The sequence below is a fragment of the Jaculus jaculus genome, chromosome 8, assembly GCF_020740685.1.
Source record: "Jaculus jaculus isolate mJacJac1 chromosome 8, mJacJac1.mat.Y.cur, whole genome shotgun sequence".
Classification (NCBI taxonomy): domain Eukaryota; kingdom Metazoa; phylum Chordata; class Mammalia; order Rodentia; family Dipodidae; genus Jaculus; species Jaculus jaculus.
Window position 1 is genome coordinate 117,722,863 of NC_059109.1, and position 26,566 is coordinate 117,749,428.

At 45.7% G+C, this 26,566-nt stretch overlaps 1 protein-coding gene across 1 annotated transcript in view; it reads left to right on the forward strand.

Moving 5' to 3' along the window:
• Positions 1 to 26,566, forward strand: part of Ctnnbl1 (catenin beta like 1) — a 192,736-nt gene that overhangs the window by 59,307 nt on the left and 106,863 nt on the right. Inside the window, exons 4-5 of the mRNA XM_004666678.2 lie at positions 8,492 to 8,631; positions 21,411 to 21,508. Coding sequence (XP_004666735.1) covers positions 8,492 to 8,631; positions 21,411 to 21,508 — 238 coding nt within the window. The remainder of the gene's footprint in view (positions 1 to 8,491; positions 8,632 to 21,410; positions 21,509 to 26,566) is intronic.

Consider the following 26,566-nt stretch of genomic DNA (forward strand, 5'->3'; position numbering starts at 1 on the left):
CAGCCTGAGCCAAAGTGAGATCCTACCTTGAAAAACCAGACCAGACCAGACCAATATATATTTGGTATATATTCTTCATATGTGTGTGTGTGTATTTACCAAGTTGGAAGGAACTGAGAGGTTCAGTCTATAAATGCTGCTGTCTGAGTCTAGGCTTACTCTCTACTCTGTCTGTTTATTCATTTGTTTGCTGAGTGGTGCTAGGAAGGGGACCCAGAACCTTGCTCATGCTAGGCAAGCTCTCTACCACTGAGCATGCTGCCCTTGGTTTTTGAGGCAGGGACTTGCAATGAAGTTGGCTGGTTTTGAGCTTTCTATGTAGCCCCAGGCGATCTTGAACTTGTGAACCTCCTGCACCTACTTCCTGAGTGCTAGGATTACAGACTGGAACCTTCACACCTGATGGTATTTTATTTTTTAAATGTTTCACTTATTTATTGGACACAGAGAGAGAAAGAGGCGGATAAAGAAAGTGATAGAATGGGCGTGCCAGGGCCTCCAGCCACTGCAAATAAACTCCAAACACAGGTGCCACCAAGTGCAGCTGGCTTACTTGGGTACTAGAACCTGGGTCCTTAGGTTTCACAGGCAAGCGCCTTGATGGCTAAGCCATCTCTCCAGCCCAATATTTTAGTTTTTATTACCCTTTATCAGTTACCTGTAATGACAAACTTTCTAACTTTCCAAAGAAACCTGTCCCATCAGTTGGCAGTTTTGACTCTTAAGATTTCAACTAAGAACAGGAAAGAATCTTAGTCAATTCTCACAAGAGGAAATCTTGCCAGATAGTTCTGGTTGCTTTCCAGAATCAGTTTCAGTGTACCTCTGAAGTGTGGTTCTATAATAGTTGTCACAAAGTTTTAGGGTCATCCAGTCAGCATGAAGAACTCTAAGTTGCTTCTTGTAAGTGGCCTGAAACCACAGTGGTACCTATAGCGGCCTTCCCTTTCACAGGCAGCTGCTGAGTTTTTGGGGTGGTCCTATGAGTGTGCCAGGTACTGTGGACCAGAGATGAGTACAAAATAGTCCCTGACCTGGCCAGGCCATTCATGATTTATTTTACATTAATCAAGGCCTCTCTAATACTTACACTGTTATTCACTACATGATGTTTATACTTTTTACACTTGACTTCTGGTTCAATGTAGTGTTTAGACCCTCTCTTCCTTTTTCCTCCCTCCCTCCCTCCCTTCCTTCCTGCCTTCCTTTTCCCTTCTTTCATTCCTTCCATCTTTCTTTCTTTCTTCCTCTTATTCCCTTCTTCCTTCTCTCCTCTCTGTCTTCTCTTCTGTGGTCCTGGGGCTTGAACGTAGGGCCTCCTGTATACCAGGCAAGCATTCCACCACTCAGCTGCATCCCCAGCCCTTGACGCAGTCAGTTTTCTGTGTGATTCTAAGGGAATCTTCCTTTTGTTACATTTGACATATCACTGCTGCCTGTCAGGGACTTTCCAATGGATGCTGTCAGCTGTTGTGTTCACTCTCTCTTTAGACTTCATGTCATATGACATTTGTCAACTTTACCTTTTCTCTATCTGCTCTCATTTCACTGACCAGGGAATAACAATGAAATGAAATGGTTGCTGTAAACAGGCCTGCAGTCAGAGCCCTTCTGGCCTCCACTGGAAGCTTCTCTCTGGGCTGGCATTCGCTATGACCAGATTCCCAGGTCTCATTTTGCTACCCAGCATCTTGTCCATTACTACTTAATGCTCCATCTCCTTTGCTAGTTCCTCAGGTATACTATAAAACATTTTTTGTCAGGTTATTCTCAGGGTCTATTTTTTAAAGTTCCCATGGTGATAAGTTTGAGCCCACTGGTTTTAGGAATTATCTAGTGCCACTGTCCCTTGGAATATTTGAATCTTTCTGGCCCTACCCTTTTTTGTTTGTGGTGCTGGGATGGACCCCAGGGCGTTTTGCGTGCTAGATCAGCACCCTACCACTGAACTACATACAGCCCCTAGTCCTGCCTGAACCCTTCCACTCACGATTCTGACGTTGGGTTCCACATTTCAGGTGATCACACTTCTGTGATCCAAAACTATAATCGATTTGCAAGCACAGAGGAAGGATTTGTGGTACTGGGGGAGAGCCTTGATAAAATAATTAGGAAGCCACTTTGAATAATAAGCAGGCAGGGGCTGGAGAGATGTCTTAGTGGTTAAGGTACTTGCCTATGAAGCCTAAGAACCCAGGTTTGATTCCCCAGTATCCATGTAAGCTATATGCAAAGGTGACATGTGTGTTTAGAGTTCATTTGCAATGGCCAAAGGCCCTGGCATGCCTGTTCTGTCTCTGCCTCTTTCACTCAAATAAATAAATAACGAATAAAAAGGGGCCTGGAGACATAGCTTAGTGGTTAAAATGCTTGCCTGTAAAGCCAAAGGAACCAGGTTCCATTCTCTACTATCCACATAAGCCAGATGCATAAGGTTACGAATATGCCTGGAGTTCATTTACAGCAGCTGGAGGCCCTGGTGCACCCATTCTGTCTCTGTCTCTCTCTGTGTGTCCTATCTGCCCTCCCTCTCAAAATAAAAATTAAAAAAATTAAGGAGGTAAGAGCAAACAAGGAAGCTTGGTAAAGGACAACAGGGGTCTGCTTTATAATACAGTGCCTCCAGGAGACTTTAATTTTCAATTCCATCAGCTGGAGAACCTAGCATTCAGAACATCTAAGTTTATGGGGGGCACCTGAATCAAAACACCACATTCTGCCCCTGACTCCCATAAACTGATAACCATACGTGATATAAGATGCAATGTATTCATCCAACTTTAAAATTTCCCATAGTTTTTATCAATTCCAATGATGGTCATACATCACTGTAGTCCAAGGTCTTTTAATTGAGCCATAATACAAGAAACAAACACAAAACAAAACAAAACCAAAAACCATAAAGGCACAGAGTAAACATTCACACTTCAAAAGATGGCATTGGGCATAGCAAAGAAATATTCAACCAATACAAGATTTAAAACAACCAGGGCAAACACCAAACTCTGCAGCTCCAAGTCCAACAACTCTAGCCAATGACAAATCTCCAAGTCCAATAATTCTAACCAGCAACAAGCTTCTGGCTTTCCAATTCCGGCCCTCCAGCTGGCCTACCCACAGTCCTGGAAAAACTCATTGCGGCTAGCAGCTTTCCTTAGCAGCCATCTTGTGGTCCTGGCAGCTCCACTGGGTCTCCACTATAATTCATGGTTCATCCTCATGGCTCCATTGGGTCTCCATGCAGGCATCCAGCAAACCTGCTTCACACTGCCCATGGCCATTTCCAAAACACAAAACTATGTTGCAAACTCAATGACCCTTCCTTTCTTGCATTTCTTATATGCCACATTACCAGGTAGGGTACCAATTTGTTAATCCAGGGGAAATAAAGGACTTTGAAGAACAGGACACTCCTTAAGCACTCAGGCCCCCTTCAAAAGAGTCTACATTCTTCCTGTTGCCCCAGTGCAGGTCAGCTAACTCAATCTCAAAGGTTGTAACCTCTCAAACAATTTGCAATGTAAATGGACAGCAGTTTAGGCCCAAAGATTTCATTTTTTTCTGTGCCATATCCCTCTGCTCACACCAGTTCATTTTTACGCAAAGCAACCCTGCACAACTTCTCAGTACAGGGGCATAACAGCAAGCCTCACACAAACTGCTAGTCCACTTTAAGCAAGGCTCTTTCTCACCCTCATAAGCCAAACCTCACAGTCCATAGTTCTTACTCCATTCAGGTCTTTTAGCTCTGATCAGAATAGTCCATCAAGCTGTACTTGCAGCACATTAGGGCATCTTTTTTTAGATTAATTAATTAATTATTTTATTAACAACTTCCATGATTGTAAACACTATCCCATGGTAATGCCCTCCCTTCCCCCACTTTCCCCTTTGAAACTCCATGTCCCCTCCCCCTCTCAATCAGGCTCTCTTTTATTTTAATGTCATGATCTTTTCCCCCTATTATGATGGTCTTGTGTAGGTAGTGTCAGGCACTGTGAGGTCATGATATCCAGGCCATTTTGTGTCTGGAGGAGCACGTTGTAAGGAGTCCTACCCTTCCTTTGGCTCTTACATTCTTTCTGCCACCTCTTCCACAATGGAGCCTGAGCCTTGAAGGTGTGATAGCGATATTGCAGTGCTGAGCGCTCCTCTGTCACTTCTTCCCAGCACCATGATGCCTTCATCCCAAGGTCACTGTCAAGGCATCTCTTAAGCCAATTTTTTTTTTTTTTGCATTTGAGGTTTTTATTTATTTATTTGCCAGAGAGAGACAGAAAAAAAAAAAAGAGACAGAGAAAGAGAGAGACAAAAAGAGAGAGAAAGAGGGAGAGAATGAGCATGCCAGGGCTTCTAGCCCCTTCAAACGAACTCCAGACTCCTGTGCCACTTTGTGCATCTGGCTTTATGTGGGCCTGGGGAATCAAACCTGGGTCCATTGGCTTTGTAAGCAAGCCATCACTCCAGATCTGGGTTTGTGTTTAAACCCCCCAAAGAAAGTCTCATCTCAGAACCTAACACAATCACAGTTCCTAGGGCTGAGAGAATACCTTGAGGTTTGGGGTTTTCTTTTGTCGTTCTGGGGGTTGAATCTAAGACCCTGCGCATGCTCTCTACTGCCGAGCCACATACATCCTGAGTCCAAGAAACAGACCCAGGCTGACCTGGGGTGAAACCCTAAAAAAAAAAAAAAAATAAAATAAATAGACATCTTTTGTGCAAGGTAGCACATGCATCTGGAGTTTGTTTGCAGTGTTAAGCCAAATTTTTAAATCCTTCCACATTCCTCTTGAAAATCAGTTCCAAAAGGCCAAAGCTACAAGGTCAGGTGTCTAGCAGCACTCCTCGGTACCACTTTGCTGTTGCAGTTTGGTTCTCATTGCTGGTAGACATCACCCAACCCAGAGCAAGCCAAGAAGGGAGTGGGAAAAAGAGGTTTATTTTGGCTTACACGCTCAAGGGGAAGCTCCATGATGGCAGGGAAAAACGATGGCATGAGCAGAGGGTGGACATGACCCCCTGGCCTACATAAGGTGCACAATAGCAACAGGAGAGTGCCAAACACTGGCATGGGGAAACTGGCTATAACACCCATAAGCCCACCCCCATCAATACACTGCCTCCAGGAGACTTTAATTTTCAGTTGCCATCAGGTGGGGAACCTAGCATTCAGAACATCTCTGTTTTCATGTGAAGTCAGATGCACAGAGTAGCACATGTATCTGGAGTTTGTTTGCAGCAGCTAGCAGCCCTGGTGCATCCATTCTCTCTGTCCTCCGCCTAGCGTGGCGATGCACGCCTTTAATCCCAGCACCTGGGAGGCAGGGGTGGGAGGACCGCTGTGAGTACCGGTTATCCTGAGACTACAGCGTGGGTTCCAGGCCAGTCTGGGCTAGAGCGAGACCCCACCTTGAACAAAACAAAGCAAAACCCAAAATCCATTGTGTCAAAAAGCACAGTGTACAAATGAAAGGGCAAATACTTTGTCTTGGTTATTCTTTTTTAAAAAACATTTTATTTATTTATTTGAGAGAGAGAGAAATAGAATGGGCATGCCAGGGCCTCCAACCACCACAAATGAACTCCAGTTGCATGCACCACCTTGTACATTGGGCTTTATGTGGTACGGGAAAATCAGACCTGGGTTCTTTGGCTTTGCTGGCAAGTGCCTTAATCATTAAGCCATCTCCCCAGCCCTAGCTTTATTTTTTAATATAGAAAACATTTATAAATGAATAAGTAAGATGAGCACCCTATTTTTTTAAATGGGTAAAGTAAAAATACCAATAGTACAAATAAACATTAGAAAATTTTAATCATTTTACTATTGAAGTTGCAACAGTTTTAAAAAGCATTCTTTCCAGTCTTGTATTGGAGAAGATATTGAGTAAATAATACCCTTTAGGAAGAGGGTAAGAGGAAACAGGCCCTTTATATGCTGTTATCTTTCTCTATCAAAATCTGTTAAGTCATGCATACACTCTGACTTGGCACTTTCCTCCCTGGGACTTTATTCCAACACAATAATTACTAAAGCCTGCATCTTAATGTCATTTGTTGTAGGAAAAAAGAAGGAAGCCATCTGAATGCCTGACAAAGGGGGATTGGTTAAATAAATTACCATACATCAACTCAAGGGCGTATACTACGTAACTGAAATTTATGATTCACAACAGAAATTGAGATAAACAGTCTTCCACGCATTCAGTGATCGATTGGCAGTCCCTTCTTGGCATTATATTGGGAAGGATTCTGAAGCCAGGTCTAGGCTCTGCACGCAGGGAAGGGTGCTTCGCTCAGTGAGAGACTTCTTCGGAGAAGAATAGGAACGACAGACAGCAGTTTGTCAGAAATTAGCTTTTCCTTTTGTAAGAAGAACGTTCAGCCAGTGTTCACAACAGCAGCAAATTCAGCATAGAATAGACAGCTGCATTGACTTGCTTTGGGGAAAAAGATATGAGTTAAGTTTGGGCGGTGTCAGAGGGCAGTTTTCTGGTATTGCTCCTCCCCTGCTTCCTCGTTTGGGGCAAGGCCTCTCGTTCTCATTCTCATGGCTGAGTTGTTAGGCTAGCTGGTCCTTGAGCTTCGAGGACATTCTCCTCTCTCCTCCCATCTCGCTGTTGGCTTCCTGAGGCGACTGTCACAGCTCTGGCTTTTACGTGGGGTCAGGGGATCCAAACTTGAGTGCTGAGGTCTGAGTGACAAACACTTTGTCCACTGAAACATCTCTCCAGACTATCAACAGTTAGCTTTGCAGCAGAAGATTGTGGACAACTTCAGTGTCCTTTCAGGTGGCTTATCTTTCTATTTCCAGTTTTAAAATGAAAAGTAGTGTTTTTTCATTATATATGTGTTTAAAAATAATGATGGAGTAACAGAGTAAGAGATAGGTCTGAAACTGGGCATGTTTTAGGAATCATGATGTCTCAATTTTGTTCTTTATGGACTCTGAATTGCGGGTCTCTGTTGTTGGTGTAGATCTCAGTATCAGGAAGGTGACGGCTCTGACTCCTGCGTGACTTCACAAAGCCTGCTTGCATTCCTTTCCACTGTAGCCTCCATTCTGTGAGTTGGGCATCTGTGGAGATAAGAGGCAAAACATGGAGTTTCTGTCTTTAAGAAGCTTGCATTCTAGAAGACACGGTGGGCATATGCTAACTGTTGTACTTGCCTTCTCATTGCTGGGACAAAGCACCAAACCAAAAGGAAGACATTTGTTTGTTTTGGCTTACGGCATCGAGGAAGCTTCATGATGTCAGGGGAAAGCATGGCCTGAGCAGAGGCTGGACATCACCTTGCCACAGCAGGTAGAAAACAGCAACAGGAGAGCGAGCCAACCTCTGCCATGGGGGCGCTGACTGTAACCCAAAGCCTGCCTCCAACACACAATACACCTCCTTCTGCTGGGCTCCACTTCTCCAAGTGCCATCAGCTAAGGACCAAGCATTCGGAACACACAAGCTTATGGGGAGCATCTAATTCAAACTACCAACAATCGTAGCACAGGGTAGTAGCAGCAAGAATAAATATTTGGTGCTGCGTACACAGTAGACATCGCTCTAAGTGCTGCCTGTGGTTTGCTTTTATTCTTCAGCAGCCCTTTGGGATAGGTAGCATTGTTATCCCCATTTATAGATGAAGAAACAGGCATAGAGAGTCCAACTGTGCGGCCAAGCCAGATTCGAGCCTAGGCTGCTGGACTCTGTGTCAGCAGTGCTTGCTCTCGATCTTTCTCAGTCAGGAGTTGTTCGAGTGCTGTATGTGCATTTAACTCATTTGCTTCTGAGAACAAACCTTCCTCTTCCCTTCGTCCCGGATGCGATAGGCTTTCCTTAGGTGTCAGGTACGGGGAGGACATGCGGTGTGAATACAGAGTAGCCCTGATCCTCACGCCTGGGCAGCAGCTGTGGGAAGGTTCAGGGTGGTCATGCGAGTGACATGTCATGATGCCATAAACTAGGTCAGCCTGACTTGGGACTGCTTCCCATTTAGTTCACTGAAGGAGTAAGAGGAAAGGAGACTTGGGGCAGGGGTGCAGCAGACTCTTGTTCCCCTCCGTTGGGTGAGGGGAATAATTGGCTCTTGATCTGAAGAGGGGAATGAGAGAAACCCTTTTTGGATTTAGCAGCATGGCTAGTCCAAGGCACCAAAGTGAATTGCACCCCAAGGGGTAGTGGTAGCTAATCCATAGGCCTGGCAGGCAGATCATTTATTGCTGCAGAATGCTTTGAGGGCCTGAGAAGGCAGCTGTGACTGCAGGAGTAAAGGAACCCCTGTAATGAGATCTGAATCCAAGATTGATTTTTGTAATGAGGAAATCGATTTCCCAAGGAAATTGTGTGACAGTATGATGTTTGGATGAGTGTACTTCTTGGTTGGTCTGTGGCAGACACTTTGACACTCGGTCTTAGTCTAGATCATGTTGCTGTTTGCCCCTGCACACCAAGAGCATCCTTGCCCTGCAATGACACTGTCCTGTTCTCCCTCCTAGGTTCATGGAATCCGAGCTGGACCTAAATGACATCATCCAGGAGATGCACGTGGTAGCCACCATGCCAGACCTGTACCACCTTCTGGTGGAGCTGAGCGCTGTGCAATCGCTTCTCGGGTTGCTGGGACACGATAATACAGATATCCTTCAGACCTGTCCTCGCGGAAGGGCTGACGCGGGGGATGCAATTACTCCCTCCCCCTGCCTGTCTCCTGTCTCTGCTGATGTGTGCTGTCACGTCTCCTGTTCTGTTTCCATTCTAATTCTCTTCCATCCTGAAACACATGCCACTCTTCACTCATCTGAAAATCAGCTTCGTCTCTATTGACAAACCTTGGGCTAATCCTTAATTGTCCCATTCCATGTCATTAATGCTAAAGCTCACCGTGATGGATCTATTTCTACATAAATGGCATTGGTTTTCAGGGTCTGAGTTTGGAGGCTTCTTCTCAAAGCCGGGCTAGGCAGATTTGAATGTGTTGATCTAAACATCACGTTGCTAACAGACAGCCCAGTGGGGTTGAGACTGGAGGAGGCAGTGAACCATGGCAGAAAGCACGGGGGTGTCCAGAAGATGGGGCAACACATCTGTTTTGTCCACTGCTTATTTAAAATAGGCTGGGCCTGGGTACCCAGTAAGCAGTAGTATTTCATATTTGTTGAATGAGCCATAGGCCTAGCCAGGGATGTCCAGTGTTTTGACAGTGTATAACATGGCATTGTCATCGACAAATGTATTGGGCACATCCATAGCTATCCTGAGACTGCAGGCCACAAGCTGGACACACATGAAACAGACAAGCTGGGTTTGACTCCCAGCTTCATTTCTGATGTAATGTGGCAGCTTAGTACCCCTTGGTATTTTCACATACAAAAGTGTTAATAGGACTGGAGGAATGGCTTAGCAGTTAAGGCACTTGCCTGCAAAGCCAAAGGACCCAGGTTTGAATCCCTAGGACCCATGTAAGCCAGATGCGCATGGTGGTGCATGCTTCTGGAATTCATTTGCAGTGGCTGAAGGCCCTGGCCTGCCTGTTCTCTTTCTCTATCTGCTTCTTTCTGTCTCTGTCATTCAAATAAAATAGATAAAATATTTTTTAAAAATAATTTATTACTCTAAAAAAAAGCCTTGAGGGCTGGAGATATGGCTTAGCAGCTAAAGTGTTTGCCTGTAAAGCCAAAGAACCACGGTTCGATTCCCCGGGACCCACATAAGCCAGATGCACAGGGTGGCGCGTGCATCTAGAGTTTGTGTGCAGTATCTGGAGGCTGTGGCACTCCTATTCTCTCCCTCTCTCTCCCTCCCTCCTTCCCTCTCCCAAATAAATAAATAGAATGTATTTTTTAAATATTTTGTTCATTATTTATTTATTTATTTGAGAGTGACAGACACAGGGAGAAAGACAGATAGAGGGAGAGAGAGAGAATGGGCGCGCCAGGGCCTCTAGCCACTGCAAACGAACTCCAGACGCGTGCGCCCCCTTGTGCATCTGGCTAACGTGGGACCTGGGGAACTGAGCCTCGAACCGGGGTCGTTAGGCTTCACAGGCAATCACTTAGCCACTAAGCCATCTCTCCAGCCCTAGAATATATTTTTAAAAAGTGTTAATAGCTTTGCCCCTCAGTGTTATGGGAGGATCAGAGAAGTTGTTTGCATGCAGAGCCCAGCTCCTGATGCATAGTAGGTGCTTAATCAGTGCTCCTTGTGGCCCAGTTTGAATCATGACTTCCCGAACCATTTTGTCCACTGCCTTTGCAATGTGTGATGGCGCTAATGGAAAAGGGTTCGATGTGCCTGTGGATGGAGTTCTGTTCATTAAACCAGGTTCTCCTCCAGTAGGTGTTCTGTTTGAATCCAGGTTTCCCAAGGTAAGAGACAAGTGTAGTTAGTCTGCTTGAGTGATATTCATGGGAAATCTGCTGCTGTTTCATGTTATTTTCATCTTTCTGGTAATCTCTCTCCTGAGAGCTTGTCTGACTAGGTTCTTTCCTGCCTGATAATTCTCACAGAAATAAATCAGTGAATAATTTTAATGTAGGCTTCTTGAAGGGCAATTTTAAGACATTTCTGATGCTTCATGTAATGCTCGGCCCATCCCTAGGATTGACGACTGTTGGCCAGTAGTTGCCATAGGGTTCTGGCTTGTAAGAGAACCGCAGTCAGCTGCCTTGTCTTATGAGCTCATTGGGTAGACGTGCTAGAGTGCATGTTAGGAGCCAGGCTTGGTGCCGGGCCTTCAGGAGCCCTCCACTGTCCTGGGTGTCCGGCAGTGGCAGTCTGTAAACGCTGTAGTTGTTATCCCAGTCAGCTTAGGCTGCTATAACAAAGCGCTGTAACCTGGGCAGCTGATAAACAACAAAAATTTGTTTCTCCCAGTTCTGATGTCTAGAAAGGCCAATATCAAGGCACTGGCAATTTTGGTATCTGCTAAGGCCTATTTCTAGTTCACAGATAACCTTTTTCTTACAGAGTTCGCACATTCATTCTCTCCTCTCTTGCTGATAATTCAAAACCTTAGTAGTGTGTCCTATCACAGCCAAAGGGTGCTGCGTGTCTTCTGTAAGGGCTCTAATGCACCCATGAGTGCTCTGCCCTCTTGACCTGATCACCTCTGAAAGTTCCCTCCTCCAAACACTGTCACACTGGGTGTTGGGGAGCGGATGTAAGCATTCAGTCTGTTGCCCACTTGAAAGTAGTAAGTGGTCCTTGCAGATTCAGCCACCAAGTGTTGTAGCTGTGACTTTTTAATCGTATCAAAAATAGTAGATTCTAGAACCTGATCAGACCTCAGCCTAGTGCTTTTTTTTGTTGTTGTTGTTTTTTGTTTGTTGTTTTCCGAGGTAGCGTCTCTTTCTAGCCCAGGCTTAGACTTCACTCTGTAGTCTCAGGGTGGCCTCGAACTCTCAGTGACTCTCCTACCTCTGCCTCTCAAGTGCCGGGATTAAAGGCGTGTGCCACCACGCCCGGCTTGGTTGTTTCTTTAGTTTTAAATCTAAGTCAGATGCAGGGCAGCTGACCGTGGCAGTCAAGGCTGGCACTCGCTCTCTGTCCCCAGCTCCCTGTCTGGTGTTCTGTCTGGTGCACCTGGTGCCTCCCCCGTGGGATTTACCATGTCCCAGGTGGCTGCTTGGTCACCCGTTAGCCTGCATATTTCTACCAAAGCTCTCTGTTTTGTTTCTGGGAGTATAGCTCTCATTCTTTTCTTCTAACTCAAAACAATGGTAATAGCGCTTCTGGCTCACCCGCTGGTTCCTACTGGGGAGAAGACCAGACTGACAGGAGCCATGCTGCTCGACATCAGTGTACTTGGGAAAGGCAAGGGCACAGATGTTCCAAGTTGTTACATTCTGGTCCTTAAAAAGGAAAAACGAAACAAAACACATCTCCTCATAATATCTTTGACAGACTGCCATTTTTCTGTTTCTTGAGAACCGCACTGTTCTTCCCCCTCTTCTATGCCAGCCTTCACACAACTGCCCTCATGATGTTTTTAAAAATCTGATTTCTAATTATGCCCTTCATCACATTTAAAGTGCACTTGAAAAAAATTTTTAATTACCTTAATTTTAATTAGATGCAGCAGTTAGGGTAAATGCCACCTTCCTTCCTAAAGAACAGTTTTCTTGACAGTGGTTTCAAGACAGGGTGAGCCCTGTTGACTTGTCGTTAACATCCCCTCTCTGGGTCAGCGTGGGTCTCCCTGCAATGTTGAGCTCTGTTTCTTGTCTTATCTGTGATCTATAATGGAAATTTTTCTTCAGGAAACGGTTGTTAACAATTTACTGTTAGACAGCTGTAACTGCCAGAAACACCTAACCATGAATAAACAATTTCATGGTAGTCATGACTTACATTTTTAATCTTTTTTAACTCTTCATTTTATCACCCAGGGCCACATGTGGCTGATTGTGTTCCCAGCAAGCCCGGGTCATCATTGTTTTGTCCTTCTCAGAGAAAACATAAGCGATAGGGATTTTAATTGGATCAGAGGCTGGTTTGTTGTAACCTTAAGAGGCAGTGGATATGAGAAAACAGCTTGCGCCCCGTCCTTCCCGCTGCAAGAAGCTGCCCAGGAGTTGATTCTGGCGCTCCGCATCACTGCCCCGGTGAGGGCCTGGCAGCGCTTCGGCGCTTGCTCCCCCGGGAGCCTGGAGCCCGGCCATGGCTGTGGGTTGACTGCAGAGTGGCATTCTCATCTGTGACGGGTTGGGAGTGAGGGAGACCCACCTTATGGCATTGAAGGGTTATCCTAAACAAACCATCCAGTGAAATCCAACAGCTCTTGCCTTCTTAGAATACTACTTTTTCAAACAATTTTCTGTAAAGTGAATCATGGAAACATGTTTAGAGCCCCTCCCCCCATGTTTCTCAGGTATTGCCATACAACAAATGTTTTTGCTTATTTTTATTTATTTGAGAGTAACAGAAAGAAAGAGAAAGAGGCAGAGAGAGAGAATGGGTGCATCAGGGCCTCCAGCCACTGCAAAGGAACTCCAGATGCATGCGCCCCCTTGTGCATCTGGCTAACGTGGGTCCTGGGAAATCAAGCCTCAAACCAGGTTCCTTAGGCTTCACAGGCAAGTGTTTAACCACTAAGCCATCTCTCCAGCCCTGTTTTTTGTTTTTTGAGGCAGGGCCTCACTCTGGTCCAGGCTGACCTGGAATTAACTATGTAATCTCAGGGTGGCCTCGAACTCATGGCAGTCCTCCTACCTCCTGAGTGCTAGGATTAAAGACATGCGCCACCATACCCGGCTAAATAACAATTTTTGTATGTGTGGTCTGGCTTAAGTCAGATTTTCCGTTTGCTTAAAGGAACAAAGGGAAAGCAAATGAAGGGATGGTGGCGATCACCCCTTGTGCTACTGAAGATTTTAAAAATCACCCTGGCACCAGATTCCCAAGCACCCTGTTTGTATGTCGCTTGCCAGGCTTGCCTCCGGCCTAGTCCTTGCTGAAGTCTTTGTCGTTGATCACGGGCAGGTGCTGGCTCCCTCCACGGTATGATCAGCATGTTTATGCTGCTAGGGGAACAAGCACTACTAACTCGCTGAAAACAAAACATTCAGATTATTATACCCTTGTGGTAGCTCTGGGAAGTGCCCTTGAGCCATCAGCGCTCTGAGGAAGGAGGGCTTGGGGCTGGTCAGGGAACCAGGGACTTGATGGGCGGCGCTGAGGGTTGCATGGTCTCTGCCTTTGCTGCGGAAAGTGTCATTCTTCCTCTGCTGCGTGCTCTTGTGGTCTTGTAGCTGCTCCAGTTGTCACTGCATGCTCACCAGGATAGCAGACCTGTAGTGTTAATTGTATTTATTTATTTGAAAGAAAGAGGCAGAGAGATAAAGATGAGAGAGAGAGAATGGGCATGCCAGGGCCTCTAGCCACTGCTTACGAACTTTAGGCGCACATGCCACCTTGTGCATCTGGCTTACTTGGGTCCTGAGGAATCCAGCCTGGGTCTTTAGGCTTCTCAGGCAAATACCTCAACAGCCATCTCTGCAGTGCTTTGTCATGACTACTGTTCTGCAATTACGTGCCCTATTCTGTAATAAAAAATATCAAGTCATCTAAACTGGATTGATTCAGTCTGCTCCCCATCCCCCGCCCTTTTGTGATTCAGGCAAATGGGATCTCTTTGGAAGGCTACTTAAGTCATCAGCGTGGTGTGTCATAAACTAAAGTTCAGGAAGGGAGAAATCTGTTATGGAGCCATCACTGGTGCTGATAGACAGCGGCTTTTCATCTGGAACAGTTTTAGGAAGAGAGGTCAAGACTACCATTTCCTAAATCGCTGTTTTGTTTCCCCAGACTCTAGAAAGCCAGGACAGCTTGTCCAGTTGTCCAGTTGAGTCTCGTGACAAATTACCATGGGAATTGGGAAAGAAGGCGCAGGCCTTTCTTAGACCAGCGGGGACCAATTGAACTTGAGCGGTTTGGGTTGAGAATGCTAAGGCGGAACAAACTGACTGAGACACACCATATTACCCTGGAGGGTGTGAGCAGTCATCTAGAGGGCCTCGTGTTACAGGCCCGCTAGTAATGAACAAGAATGGCGCTGGGATGGGTTTGAGCTGCCAAGGAGCTTCTTTTCTAATTGGACAGGGAGGGAGTTGGATCTTGCTCCGTTGATTTCCTGCAAGTACTGTCTAATAAGACTTGCATATCTTGAGCTGTTTTTCTTTCCTTCCTTCTCTCTCTCTCACTTTTTTTTATCTCATTGTTGCCTAGTCCTTACTTTTAAGTATTGAATCTTTTAAATAAATTTTATCTATTTATTTCCAGGTGTGTGCTGAGGTGGGGGGTGGATAGACCTCTATGTGTGTGAACGTATGTGCGTGTACCAGGAGCTCTTCCTGCTGCAGACCAGATGCTTGCACAACTTTTTGCATTTGGCTTTATGTGGGGAATTGAATCTGGGCTGGCAGGTTTTGCAAGTAGGTGTCTTCATCTACTGAGCCATCTCCCCAGCCCCTGAGCTGTTGTTTTTGTAGGATCTATCCTCATTTTGATGTTGCCAGAATCAAAATTACAATAGGATTTACTTGTTTTTCTTTCTTCTCATGTGTCATCTAACTTCTAGGTTATATGTACTAATAAGCCACTTTCTTTTTTTTTTTTTTCTTTAAACTTTCAGGCAAAGAGAGAAAGATTGGGCATGTTAGGGCCTTCAGCCACTGCAAACAAATTCCATATGTATGTGCTACTGTGCATGTGGCTTTATGTGGGTCCTGGAGAATCAAACTCGGGTCCTTAGGTTTTGTAGGCAAACACCTTAGCCACTGAGCCATCTCTCCAGCTCCCCACTGTTGGTTTTAAAGCCAGTTAAATATTCTCTGAAGAAAGGCAAATTGGTAATAAGAGCCCAAATGGTAATCTAGGGGAAAAAAAGGACTTCTTTTTTTTTTAACTTTTATTTTTATTTTTCAAGGTGGGGTCTTGCTCTAGCCCAGGATGACCTGGAATTCATAGTTATCCTCCTACCCCTACCTCCCAGGTGCTGGGATTAAAGGCATGTGCCACCACACCTGGCTAAAAAGAAAAGACTATGTTGCTCATGGGATTTAGGTGATATCCTGACATCCATGTTCCCGGCAGGTTAGGCTGGCAGAAGTAGGTGCTTAATGTTGAATGAGTTCATCTTCTCCATATTAGTTTGATCTAGTATTGGCTTAAACTTAAGGGTCCTGGTACATCTAGGGGCTTAGTGCCAGCTGTTTTAAAAGGAGATAAAGACCATTTTGTCTGAGCGTGAAATACATTTTCATTAATTAAGTTATATCTAATCACTGTCCTATTTAAGAACAAATAAAAACTTTTTTTTTGGTTTTCCTGGTAGGGTCTCACTGTAGTCTAGGTTGACCTGGAATTCACTCTATAGTCTCAGGGTGGCCTCGAACTCACAGCAATCCTCCTACCTCTGCCTTCCGAGTGCTGGGATTAAAGGTGTGCACCACCACGCCTGGCGAAAACATTTTTTTAAAACCCCCCATTTGTTGCATTGAATCATTTATATCCTCTGAATCTGTGCTGGTTTGTTTTCTCAAGAAAACCTTTTTGAAATGAGTGTCAAAAGCTGTCTGTTTAATGCATTGTGTTCCCTTCTTTTTAAAAAAAAAAAAAAAAAAACTAATTCTGTTGCTTGTGGACACATCTCAGTGGATATTAATAAGATTAACACTCAGTTTCTGTACCAAGACTAAGTGGGATTAGGCCCAAAACCAGAAGTAAACACCACTCATTGTCCAAGAGCTGTTGTGTTATGGACCGTTTCTTGGCCAGCTGGTCTTTTCTGCCTCACTGTTACTATACTAGCTTATTGCCCCGGTAGTGGACAGGGACAGAGGGAGCGAGTGTGGTGGCCTTTTTACTCGACATGACAAAATACGCTATCAAAAACTGTGTTTTAGTAATTCGCAGGGAGACAGGCTCTCTGTCTTTCTATTACACTTGGATGGGAGAGCTTTTACCTGCTGAAATGAAATTGTAACTGTGGGAGAAAAGCCCATCACGGACGCCTGTGAGGAAAGGCTGGGTGGGTGGCAGACCAAGCTGGGTGTTCTCTTCAGGATTGCAAGTTCCTTCACCTGCCCCTTGTTTCTTCTGGTTCTCATTTCTCTTTCCTCTCTTCCCATGACCTTCCTGCCCGTGAGTCATCTGATAATCACAATTATGGACACATAATTGTGAAATTATGCTGAAATGCTATTGGGGGGAAAGCTGGGAATTTATGTAAAGTAAGTCAGTAGTGCGATTCATAAAATGTTTGCAGGACCTGAATAGCTGATTTTCTGTTTGACTCAAGTGAGGCAGGGAAGCAGGCGAGGAGAGAGTCCATTAGAACATTATAAGAAATGACTTTTCTTGGTAAAAAGTTAAAAAGTTATCCTGTTCCTATGTAGAATCACTGCCATTGTCAATTCCCATCCCCCCAAAGTTCCTAGGTTTAATGTTTGTGCACATGCAAGAGGCCTAACCAGGCACAAGTAATACCTGGCCCACAAGTCTTCAGAAGTCAAATGAAGACCTGATCAATCTGCATGCCTGTGGCAAAACTGAAGTGTAAAGTTAGTTCTTTCAAACCATTGTTGTTAGTTCAACTTTTAGTTATTTATTTAATTTATTTATTTGAGAGACAGAGAGAAAGAGGCAGATAGAGAGAGAGAGAGAGAGAGAATGGGTGCTCCAGAGCTTCCAGCCACTGCAAACGAACTCCATATGTGTGTGGCCCCTGTGCATCTGGCTAACGTGGGTCCTGGGTAATTGAGCCTTGAACCAGGGTCCTTAGACTTCACAGGCAAGTGCTTAACCGCTAAGCCATCTCTCCAGCCCTATTTATTTATTTAATTTAAATATTTTATCTATTTATTTAGAACAAGAGAGAAAGAAGCAGATAGAGTTACAGATGAACTCCCAACACATGCGTCACCTTGTGCATCTGGCCTTACGTGCATACTGGGGAATCGAACCTGGGTCCTTTGGCTTCGCCAGCAAGTGCCTTACCCACTAAGCCATCTCTCCAGCCCCTAGCTCAACTTTTAGACTTGAGAGGCTCTTGGGAAAATGAAGGCAGTAGTAAGAGCTCTCGACATTCTGTGCGAAGATGTGAGCAGTCACCCGTGTATAGTACTCTCTTGTCTTCTGAGCATTTTAACTTATACTGTCTGACCTCTTGTACTTCCTTTTTTTTTTTTCTTTTGTATTTCTTACAGCTACATAGATATATCTGCTGGGCAAAGAATGTCACCCCTACTTCACAGATAAGGAAACTAAGCCTTAAGGACATAGAAGGGTTTACACAAGGTCACATAGCCAGTGTTAGGTATAGACTGTTCATCTTGTACAGGATGCAGAGCAAAGATGAGAAGGATGAGACTCCCCTGTCCTCCAAGTTGTGCTAACTCCTCTGTTGTGTGGTCAGATACCCAACTTGCAGTGGGTTATGTCCCAATAAGCCCATCACTAAGTTGAAAATACTGTAAGTCAAAAGTGTATGCAGGGGCCTAGAGAGATGGCTCACTAGTTAAAGGCACTTGCTTGCAAAGCTTAATGGCCTGGGTTCGATTCCCCAGTACTCATGAAAAGCCAGATATACAAGGTAGCACACGCATTTGGAGTTTGTTTGCAGTAACAGGAGGTCCTGGCACTCCTGTTCATCCACACTTTCTTATAAATAAATAGATATTTCAAAAAGAAATAAAAGACATATTTTTTAAAGATGCCATCTGAAATTTTTAAAAAATGGCTAGAGAGATGGTTTGGCAGATAAGGGGCTTGCCTGCAATGACAAAGGACTCTGGTTCGATTCCCCAGAACCCACGTAAGTCACATGCACAAGGTCGCGCATGTGTCTGGAGTTTGCATTGGCTAGTGGTCCTGGTGTGCCCATTCTCTCTCTCTGTCATTCTCAAATAAAGAAAGAAAGAACTAAGAAGTGAAAAAAGCATATGGAATGCCCCTAAGCTACCACACATAGCTCAGCAAGAGAAAACACTCGAGTGTCAGAGTCAGCCCTTGCAGTCACGTGGGTGCCTGGTCTGTCAGTGGTGTGGCAAAGAGCAGAATTCCAAAGTCTAAGCTTGGTTTCTACTGAAGACATATCTCTTTTGCACCATGGTACAGTCAAAAAAATGAAAATTCAAACCATCATCAGTTGGACTCCATTTATACACTGCTCGTCTCTGGAGGCTATTTAATGAATAATTACCACATACTAGCTAATAAGTAATCATGCATGGTGCTATTTAAGGATGTAATGATATTGTTTGTCACATGCCTAATTCAGGTCCTTGACCTATTGGTAACTGACTACAGTGGATGGTAGGCAGATGAGTGGGTGGATACCAGAGGAACTGTTGCCATGCATATTCAATAGGCATATGAATAGATGATCATGTCTTCACATCTCCTACAGAAGAACTTTCCAAGAGAATAAATATGGGAATTTCTTAGAGCATAAGGGTGAGCCACCTTACCCTGCCCAAGAAATGATGTATTAATTTATTTATTTATTTGAGAGCAAGAGACAGAGATAGAAAGAGGTTGGGGGTGGGGGAGAGTGGGAGACAGAATGGGCTCATCAGGGCCTCCAGCCACTGTAAATGAACTCGAGATGCATGTGCCACCTTGTGCATCTGGCTTACGTGGGCATTGGGGAATTGAGCCTTCAACCGAGGTCCTTAGGCTTCACAGGCAAGCACTTAACCGCTAAACCATCTCTCCAGCCCTTTTTATTCTTACCGTGGCTAGACTTTACCTGACTGTAGCCATGTTAGAACTGGCTCACGCCCTTCCATGCATTAATAGGGCAGTAGTGGCAAAGTGTTACTGTTGGGATCAGAGGGCTTGACATCCTCCCTTAACCTCAGTGGAGACTTTAGGTCTCTTCTCCGCTCTTATCTTCTTATCTGGGAAGTGGAGATCACACTTAACTTTGGAATGTTGTGAGAATTCAGCACACCATCCTTATCCTGATAATCACTTTTTTTTTCCTTCGGTTTTTTTTTGAGATAGGGTCTCACTCTAGCCCAAGCTGACCTGGAAATCACTATGGAGTCTCAGAGTGGCCTTGAACTCACAGTGATCCTCCTACCTCTGCCTCCCTAGTACTGGGATTAAAGGCATGTGCCACCATGCCTGGCTGATAATCACTTTTAATATGGTGCCTTTATGATGTGACTGTTCATCCCGGCACAGAGGGGTGACCCCCACTAACTCCTGCTGACCGAGGTAGCACTAGAGTTTCTAGGGGTTCATGTGGGGGCTTTTTTTTTTTTAATTCAAATGATTTGTTTGCCTTGGTTCACTATACGGGAAGCATGAGCCTCTGGTCTTTTGTGTCAACAGCTTTCTGGTTACTTGGTTTATAAAGACTGTAAGCATGAAGGATTTTTTTTTTCCCTCAAAGACCTTTAAGCTCGTTATACTGTCCGCTGTACTCTTGTGGGTAAATATCACCTTTAGAAGTGAAAGAGACATGAAAGCTTAATTATTTATTCATTGAGGTTATCTGGTCAGTAAACCTTGAAGAAATTTTTCTTTCAGCCAAAGGTATTCATAAAATCCCCAGAGTATCACTTAGGCAGTTAGCACTCCTGTGGTTCTTGTCAATGTGACCTGCCTCTGGTTTTCATTCTGATGCTAGTGAAACTGTCCTGGTTCGGACCCTTGTTTGCTTTTTGCCTTCCACACGTGTGGCAGCATCGGGGAGTCTCCCCCTTCAGTGTGGCTCCGCCCTCCCCAGCGTTACTGACCCCTCCGCCATCTCTAACTCTCTCAAGTGAGCTAGTTGCGCCATGCCCAGGCCCTTCCTCCTTCCTTCTCTCCCCAAGTCTTCTTTCTTCTTTTGGGTGCACATTTCAGCTTTTCCTCTTTTGTTCCTGTGGTCTTGCTGTCTAGTCTTTCTGTCCTCATTTCAAATGCTATTTTCTGGCCAGTCTTTTGTTGTTAGTAAGTCATTCCTAATCTCCCAGTTAGGTTCAGGATGCGCGTGGTTCAGTATGTATGGTCCTTGTTTGTTACATGTTGATGATTGCCTGTGGCGCGTCATTTTTTTTTAAGGTCTTTGATTTTCTAACTTCATCATTTTATGGATGAGGAGACTGAGGACCAGAAAGACAAATGGATTTTGCTTTATCACTTTACTATGTTTTATTTATCATGGGCATTCAGTAGATGTAAGCTAACTGAGCAAAGGGTGTGTGTGTGTGTGTGTGTGTGTGTGTGTGTGTGTGTGTGTGTGTATGTTTGTGTGTGGGGGGTTGAAGAAGGGAGATACTGAGATTATTTTTTTTCACAGAAGGGAAGCTTAGTTCTGTCTTTTAGCCTCAAACATAACTCCTTTTTCCTCTCTTTCATGTTTCCTTTCCCATATTTTTCTGTCCTTTTCCTATTTTTACCCACTGTTTAGTGTCCATTGTTCACCTTAAGTGGCCCTTGAGGGCTGGTAGGGCCAGGTACTGTCTCATGTCAATCTGACCCTTTATGTTTCAAACTGATTTTGTCCTTCCCCCAACTCTGGAGAGTCCTTGGTGTACACATCCACCTCCTCCCCCTGCCTTTGAAGGTGAACTGGGCCACTTATGAGCACCGAGTTTCAGGAGTTTAAATTAGGAGGCAGCATTAAAGATGCTGACCTGTTTCTCACTGGAGAAGAGGCCTCCCACATGCTCTAGTTAAAGTTGAAAACTTTTGAAAACGAGTAACTTTGTTGCCAGGAAGGGAAGAGGCCGAGTGGATCAGTTTCACATCAATCGAGAACCACTGGGAGGCAGGAACCTGTTGAAGAAATGATAGTAAAATCCAGGCACATGAAGAAGAAGAAGAGATGAAGCGATGGCGATGAACCGGAAGGGAACTGAGGGTCCCAGAGGGACATGGATGGGACTTCAGTGTGCACAAGATGCCCTTAACCCTTGTCACATGTGTCCATAGCAGTAGTTGACCTGCTTCAGGAGCTGACAGACATCGACACCCTCCACGAGAGCGAAGAGGGAGCAGAGGTCCTCATTGACGCCCTGGTAAGTGGCTCGAGCTCCCGGGCTTCAGGCTTTGAGAAAGCTGCGGCCTCGCCCCCGCCCTTGTGCCTGAGTGGTATCTGTCAATTCTGTGACAAGCTGACAGAACAAGTAAGAAACAAAAATGCAGCCAATGAGGTACTTGATTCTGTGGGACTGTGTTAGGTAAGAGACTGTAGAAGTCCAGCATTTATTAAATATCTCCCAACCTGGCCGTATCTCATTCTGTTAGTTCTATTTAATCCATCTTTTTGCCCCACCACACTGGGGTGCTATTGATCTTTTGACAAAGAGCTATTACAGATGTCTTTTTTCTTTAATTTAAAATATATTTTACTTATTTATTTATTTGAGAGAGAGAAAGAGGGAGAGAATGGGCATGCCAGGGCCTCCAGCCATTGCTAACAAACTCCAGATGCATGCGCCCCCTAGTGCATCTGGCTTACATGGGTCCTGGAGAATTGAACCTGGGTCCTTTGGCTTTTCAGGCAAATACCTTAACTGCTAAGTCATCTCTCCAGCCCCAGATGTCTGTTTTGAGCTTTACAGTCCTAGTCACAGCAAGAACAGGTATTATTATTTCTCAGTTTACAAAACCTAGGCCATCAGGGAGAACTGGAGATTGTTACAAAACCAGAGCAGTCCTTAGAGCTCTTCTGGGCCAGAGCTGCCCATGGCTGGCAAGTCTGTGTGGTTTCTTCACTCCTTTCTGTGAGCCGAGGCCAGGCCTCAGTTGTCCACAGCTGTTGTCCAGGCAACCACCAAGGCAGCCCATGCTGGCCATGTCCTTTCTAGTCTAACCTAACATGTGAGGAGGCCCAGATGCAGATGGAAACCTCTCACTGTGAGTCCTGGACTTGCTGAGATCAGAGCAGGTATGTATGTGATCAGGAGGCTCCCGGCTGAAAAGGTGCTGTGGCCAGCCCATGACAGAGGTGGTTCTGCTCCAGCCTTTTGTCCTGATTTGGCCTGTGAAGTTCTGTCCACCCAACACGTCCAGTTCCTGCTGGGATTCTGTGATCCCCCCTTCTCTTTTGTTGTCCTGCCTCTCCTCTGGTCAGTGTTAGCAAATGCTGGTTTCTATACAGTTTGCAGTTTCTTTGAGATCCCCTCAGCCACCAGTGGTGCTTGGAAAGCTGTCTTCTGGCCCCACCCGTGACCTGCTGAATCAGGACACCTGGGCTGGGGTCCCCCTGGACTCTGAGAGTTCTCTGCTGCACAACCCATTCCCTCCTCATTCTTCCCCTAAATGTCCTCGACACCAGACATTCTGTGTGCCATGCTGACTGCTGACGTGTGCTGGGAGTGAAGGGGCTCTGAACCCACTGGCTGGGAAGGACCATTTCAGAGAGCGAGGCTGAAGTCAGCAGGGCCCTGTGCGGCTGGGGCGGACTTTGTGTGGCTGCCTTTCTTCCAAGCTCCTGTCTAGAATGAGCTGCCACTTTTGTGGGCTTCGAGACCTTAATTTTTCCTTGGAACTACCGTGCAGAAGGGAAAGGACGCTGCGGGGTGTTCTTTTGTTTTGAGGAGCATCTGAAGGAAGGCTGTGGCACTTGCTGCTGCCCCGTGTGTCCCCGCAGTGTCATTTGTGCAGTCTTACCTTCCAGAGGTTAATTACAGTGGCCCTGTGTGTGCCGTCCCGCCTGCTCCCCGGACTGGTTTTAATTACCATCCTTTGCCTGTGTGAACGGAGGAGACGAGAGAGGAGCAGCTAGCCTGGCGGCTGCTGTGAGCTTACAGCAAAGCAGCCGTTCACACAAAAGCCCCCTTTGTGTTCGCCGTGTTGCCAAGCCCACCAACAAAGGCTGCATCTTGCAGATTTTATTGTCTGTCTGGAAGGAAACAGTTCATCCTCAGGCTGGGGAGCCGTTAGGTAGCTGCCATACAGGGCTTCCTGTTTGTTTAGCTTTTTTATGATTATTTTATTTTTTAAGATTTTTTGACTCTTACCGCTTTTTCCTGCTGGGGCTGGTATGAATCACAGACTTTGAGCATTCCAGACTCCTATGTATTATTTGCTTGTCTGCTACCAGTCAGAAGCCATCAGTAAATATCAGGGAGCAGAGTCGGCAAGTGGGCTTCCATTCATCTCTCCCTCCCCTTGTGCCACATTGAGGAAGAAGTTTGATAAGTATTCTCATATTACAAGGGTTGAGTTGTCTTTGTGGTTTTAATTTGGGGCCCATATCGGAGGCCTGGAATTGCTGGAGCAGAGGCTGGAGGGCGCATGGCAGGATTTACTGTGGAGTGCAGTTTGAGGTTATTGCCTTGCTCCTTTTCCCAGTTGGAAGTCCCAAGCAATAGAATTGCACATTTGTGAGCAAAGTGCTGCCCTGGCATTCTCGGGGATCTTGGAGGTTTTAAATTTTGGTTCCCATTCATTGTTGCTCCTTAGGCTGAAGGGGACTATTTGTGCATTGGAACAAGTCAATTTGGAAGTCTGGCAGATGGATGCTCCTGGGGAGTTGCAGAGGTCATGGGGGCGGGGCGCAGGCAGGTGGTGAGCATTTTTCTGGGAACTCCCTGGCTTGCCTCTCCAAAGATGCAGTCCGTGAGTGCAGTGGTCAGACAGCGGCTGGGTCTCCATTTACTGTCCCTGGGTGTGGCCTGGTCTAGGACCTCCATTCCATCCTGCTGACCCTACTTTAAATCTCAGACCTTCTCTTTGGAGCCTTTCCAACTCATCCCAGCAGAACTTGGGACACCCTAGCACCTTGTATGGCCTGCACCTTGCCACATCAGGTCACAGCCTCTGGGATGTCTGTCTTTCCTGAATGCTGGGGAGTGGTCTCTTTTCGGGGCGGGGGCGAGTGTGGTAGTTCTGTTACTTATTCACTTGGTGTCCTGGGGAAGTTGCCTGACCTCCACATTACTTTTTAAAAAATTGCCAAGCGTGGTGGCACACGCCTTTAATCCCAGCACTTGAGAGGCAGAGGTAAGAGGAATGCCATGGGTTCGAGGCCACCGTGAGACTACATAGTGAATTCCAGGTCAGCCTGAGCTAGAGTGAGACCCTACCTCAAAAATCAAACAAAAAACACACAAAAAATTATTTATTAGCAAGCAGAGAGAGAGAGAATGGACACACCAGGTCCTCTTGATACTGCAAACAAACTGCAGATGCATGTACCACTTTGTGTATCTGATCTGGCTTTATGTGGGTACTGGGGAATTGAACCTAGGTTGTCAGGCTTTGCAGGCAAGCACTTTAACCGCTGAGCTATCTCTTCAGCCCTCCATGTTGCTTTTTTTTGGTTGTTAAATTATTATATTTATTGAGGGAAGTACAGAGCCAAGGAAAAGCACCCATATGGCCTGAGCTCCCATGTGGAGGGCTTGGACAAAAGCGTGGAAAGAAAAAAGAAAGTTCAAGGAGCTCCTGCCGTGTGGGGAGCTGGAGGGGATAAAGAGCCCATGCAGGGAATAAGAGCTAGGGCCCCCCCCCGAGCCAGCCCAGGCCCAGCCAAGGGAAAAATTCACCCATAGCTGGAAGTTTCCAAGTGGTCAGAGAGCCATGCTGCTTTTCATCAGTAGGACCTGTCATACAGTACCAATGTGAGTTATCAGTGAGGTATTTAGCAAGTCTGCGGAACCGTCCAGCACTGAGGAGGCGTCCATACATGCCAGCCATTGTCCTTGTGACAGTATCATGCCTGGTGGAGATTAAGCGCTTGGTAGATGTCAGGTTACGGCAATGCCCAGCATCTGCCACACAGTGAGATCTTTGTGAATGGTTGTGGGGTGCAAACATGCTCTGGTGCAAAAAAATGTTTCAAAAAAATCTGAGTAAACTTTTTTTTAAAATTGTTTTTCAAGGTAAGCTCTTGCTCTATAGGCTGACCTGGAATTCACTATGTAGTCTCAGGGTGGCCTAGAACTCATGGCAATCTTCCTGCCTCTGCCTCCCGAGTGCTGGGATTAAAGGCGTGCGCCACCACCCCCAGCTTGAGCAAACATTTAAGAAAATCATTTGGAAAATGTAGGCCTAAATAAGACATCCAGACCTGGAGGTTTAGTTAAGAGTAAAAGCAATGAGTAGAGATACAGGCAAAATGGAGAGAGTGGCTGAGAGACCCAAGCTCTGTGGGAATCGAAAGGCAGGAGTAGGCGGTTGTGGTGGGGAAGGAAGGGTCATGTCCAACTGCAGAGTGCTGCCATATCCTCTCGGGGACACTAAGTACAGAACCGTGGAGGCCTCACGTTAGGGTACCCGGAAGTCTGGCTGTGCAGTGAATCTGGCTAAGAGCCACTGTCTGTCATCAAGAGTTTCACAGTTGTGGCTTTGATGTGGAGAGCCGGGGTTCTTGGGTCCATATCTGTCCTTGCTCTCAACCCTTCTTCAGTGTTCAGCCTTCAGCCCTGCTCTGGTTTCGCCTTGGTTGCCATTTGATTTGTGCTATTCAGGTGTGTCTGAACTAGGCAGGGGGTGTAAGGTGCTTACAGCAGAAATTTCTGTGCTCAGTCCCTGCTTATTATTTCCGTTATCTTTCTCTCCTTCATCCATATTTTCTCCTAAGCAAAATTCATCAGTTTTTCATTCACCATTTTCACTGTGTGTTGGCATGCTCTGGATCCCAGAAACTAGATAGCTATAGCTCTGAGAAGCACTGGCAAAGTCTACTGTGGGAGAGGGTGAAACAGGAGAATCACCTACAGTGAATCCCTGCTACCCAGTAAATCAGAATCAAGTGATGTGGTGCCGAGTGCCTGAAGGTCAGGTGAGATGGGCTTCTCAGGAAAGGCCCAAGCTCTGGTTATAAGCAGCAGCCAGCCATGCTGACTGGTCAAGAACATGGTAGGTCAGGGGTAGAGACTGAGATAGGAATGAGCTTGGGGGCTGGAGAGATGGCTTAGTGGTTAAGGTGCTTGTCTGCAAAGCCAAAGGACCCAGGTTCAATTCCCCAGAACCCACATAAGCCAGATGCACAAGCTGGTGTATGCGTCTGGAGTTTGTTTTCAGTGGCTAGTGGCCCTGGTGTGCCTGTTCTCTCTCTCTCTCTTTAATCCCCCCTCTCTGTCTCAAACAAATAAAATAAAAAAAGGTTTTAAGGAATGGGCTTG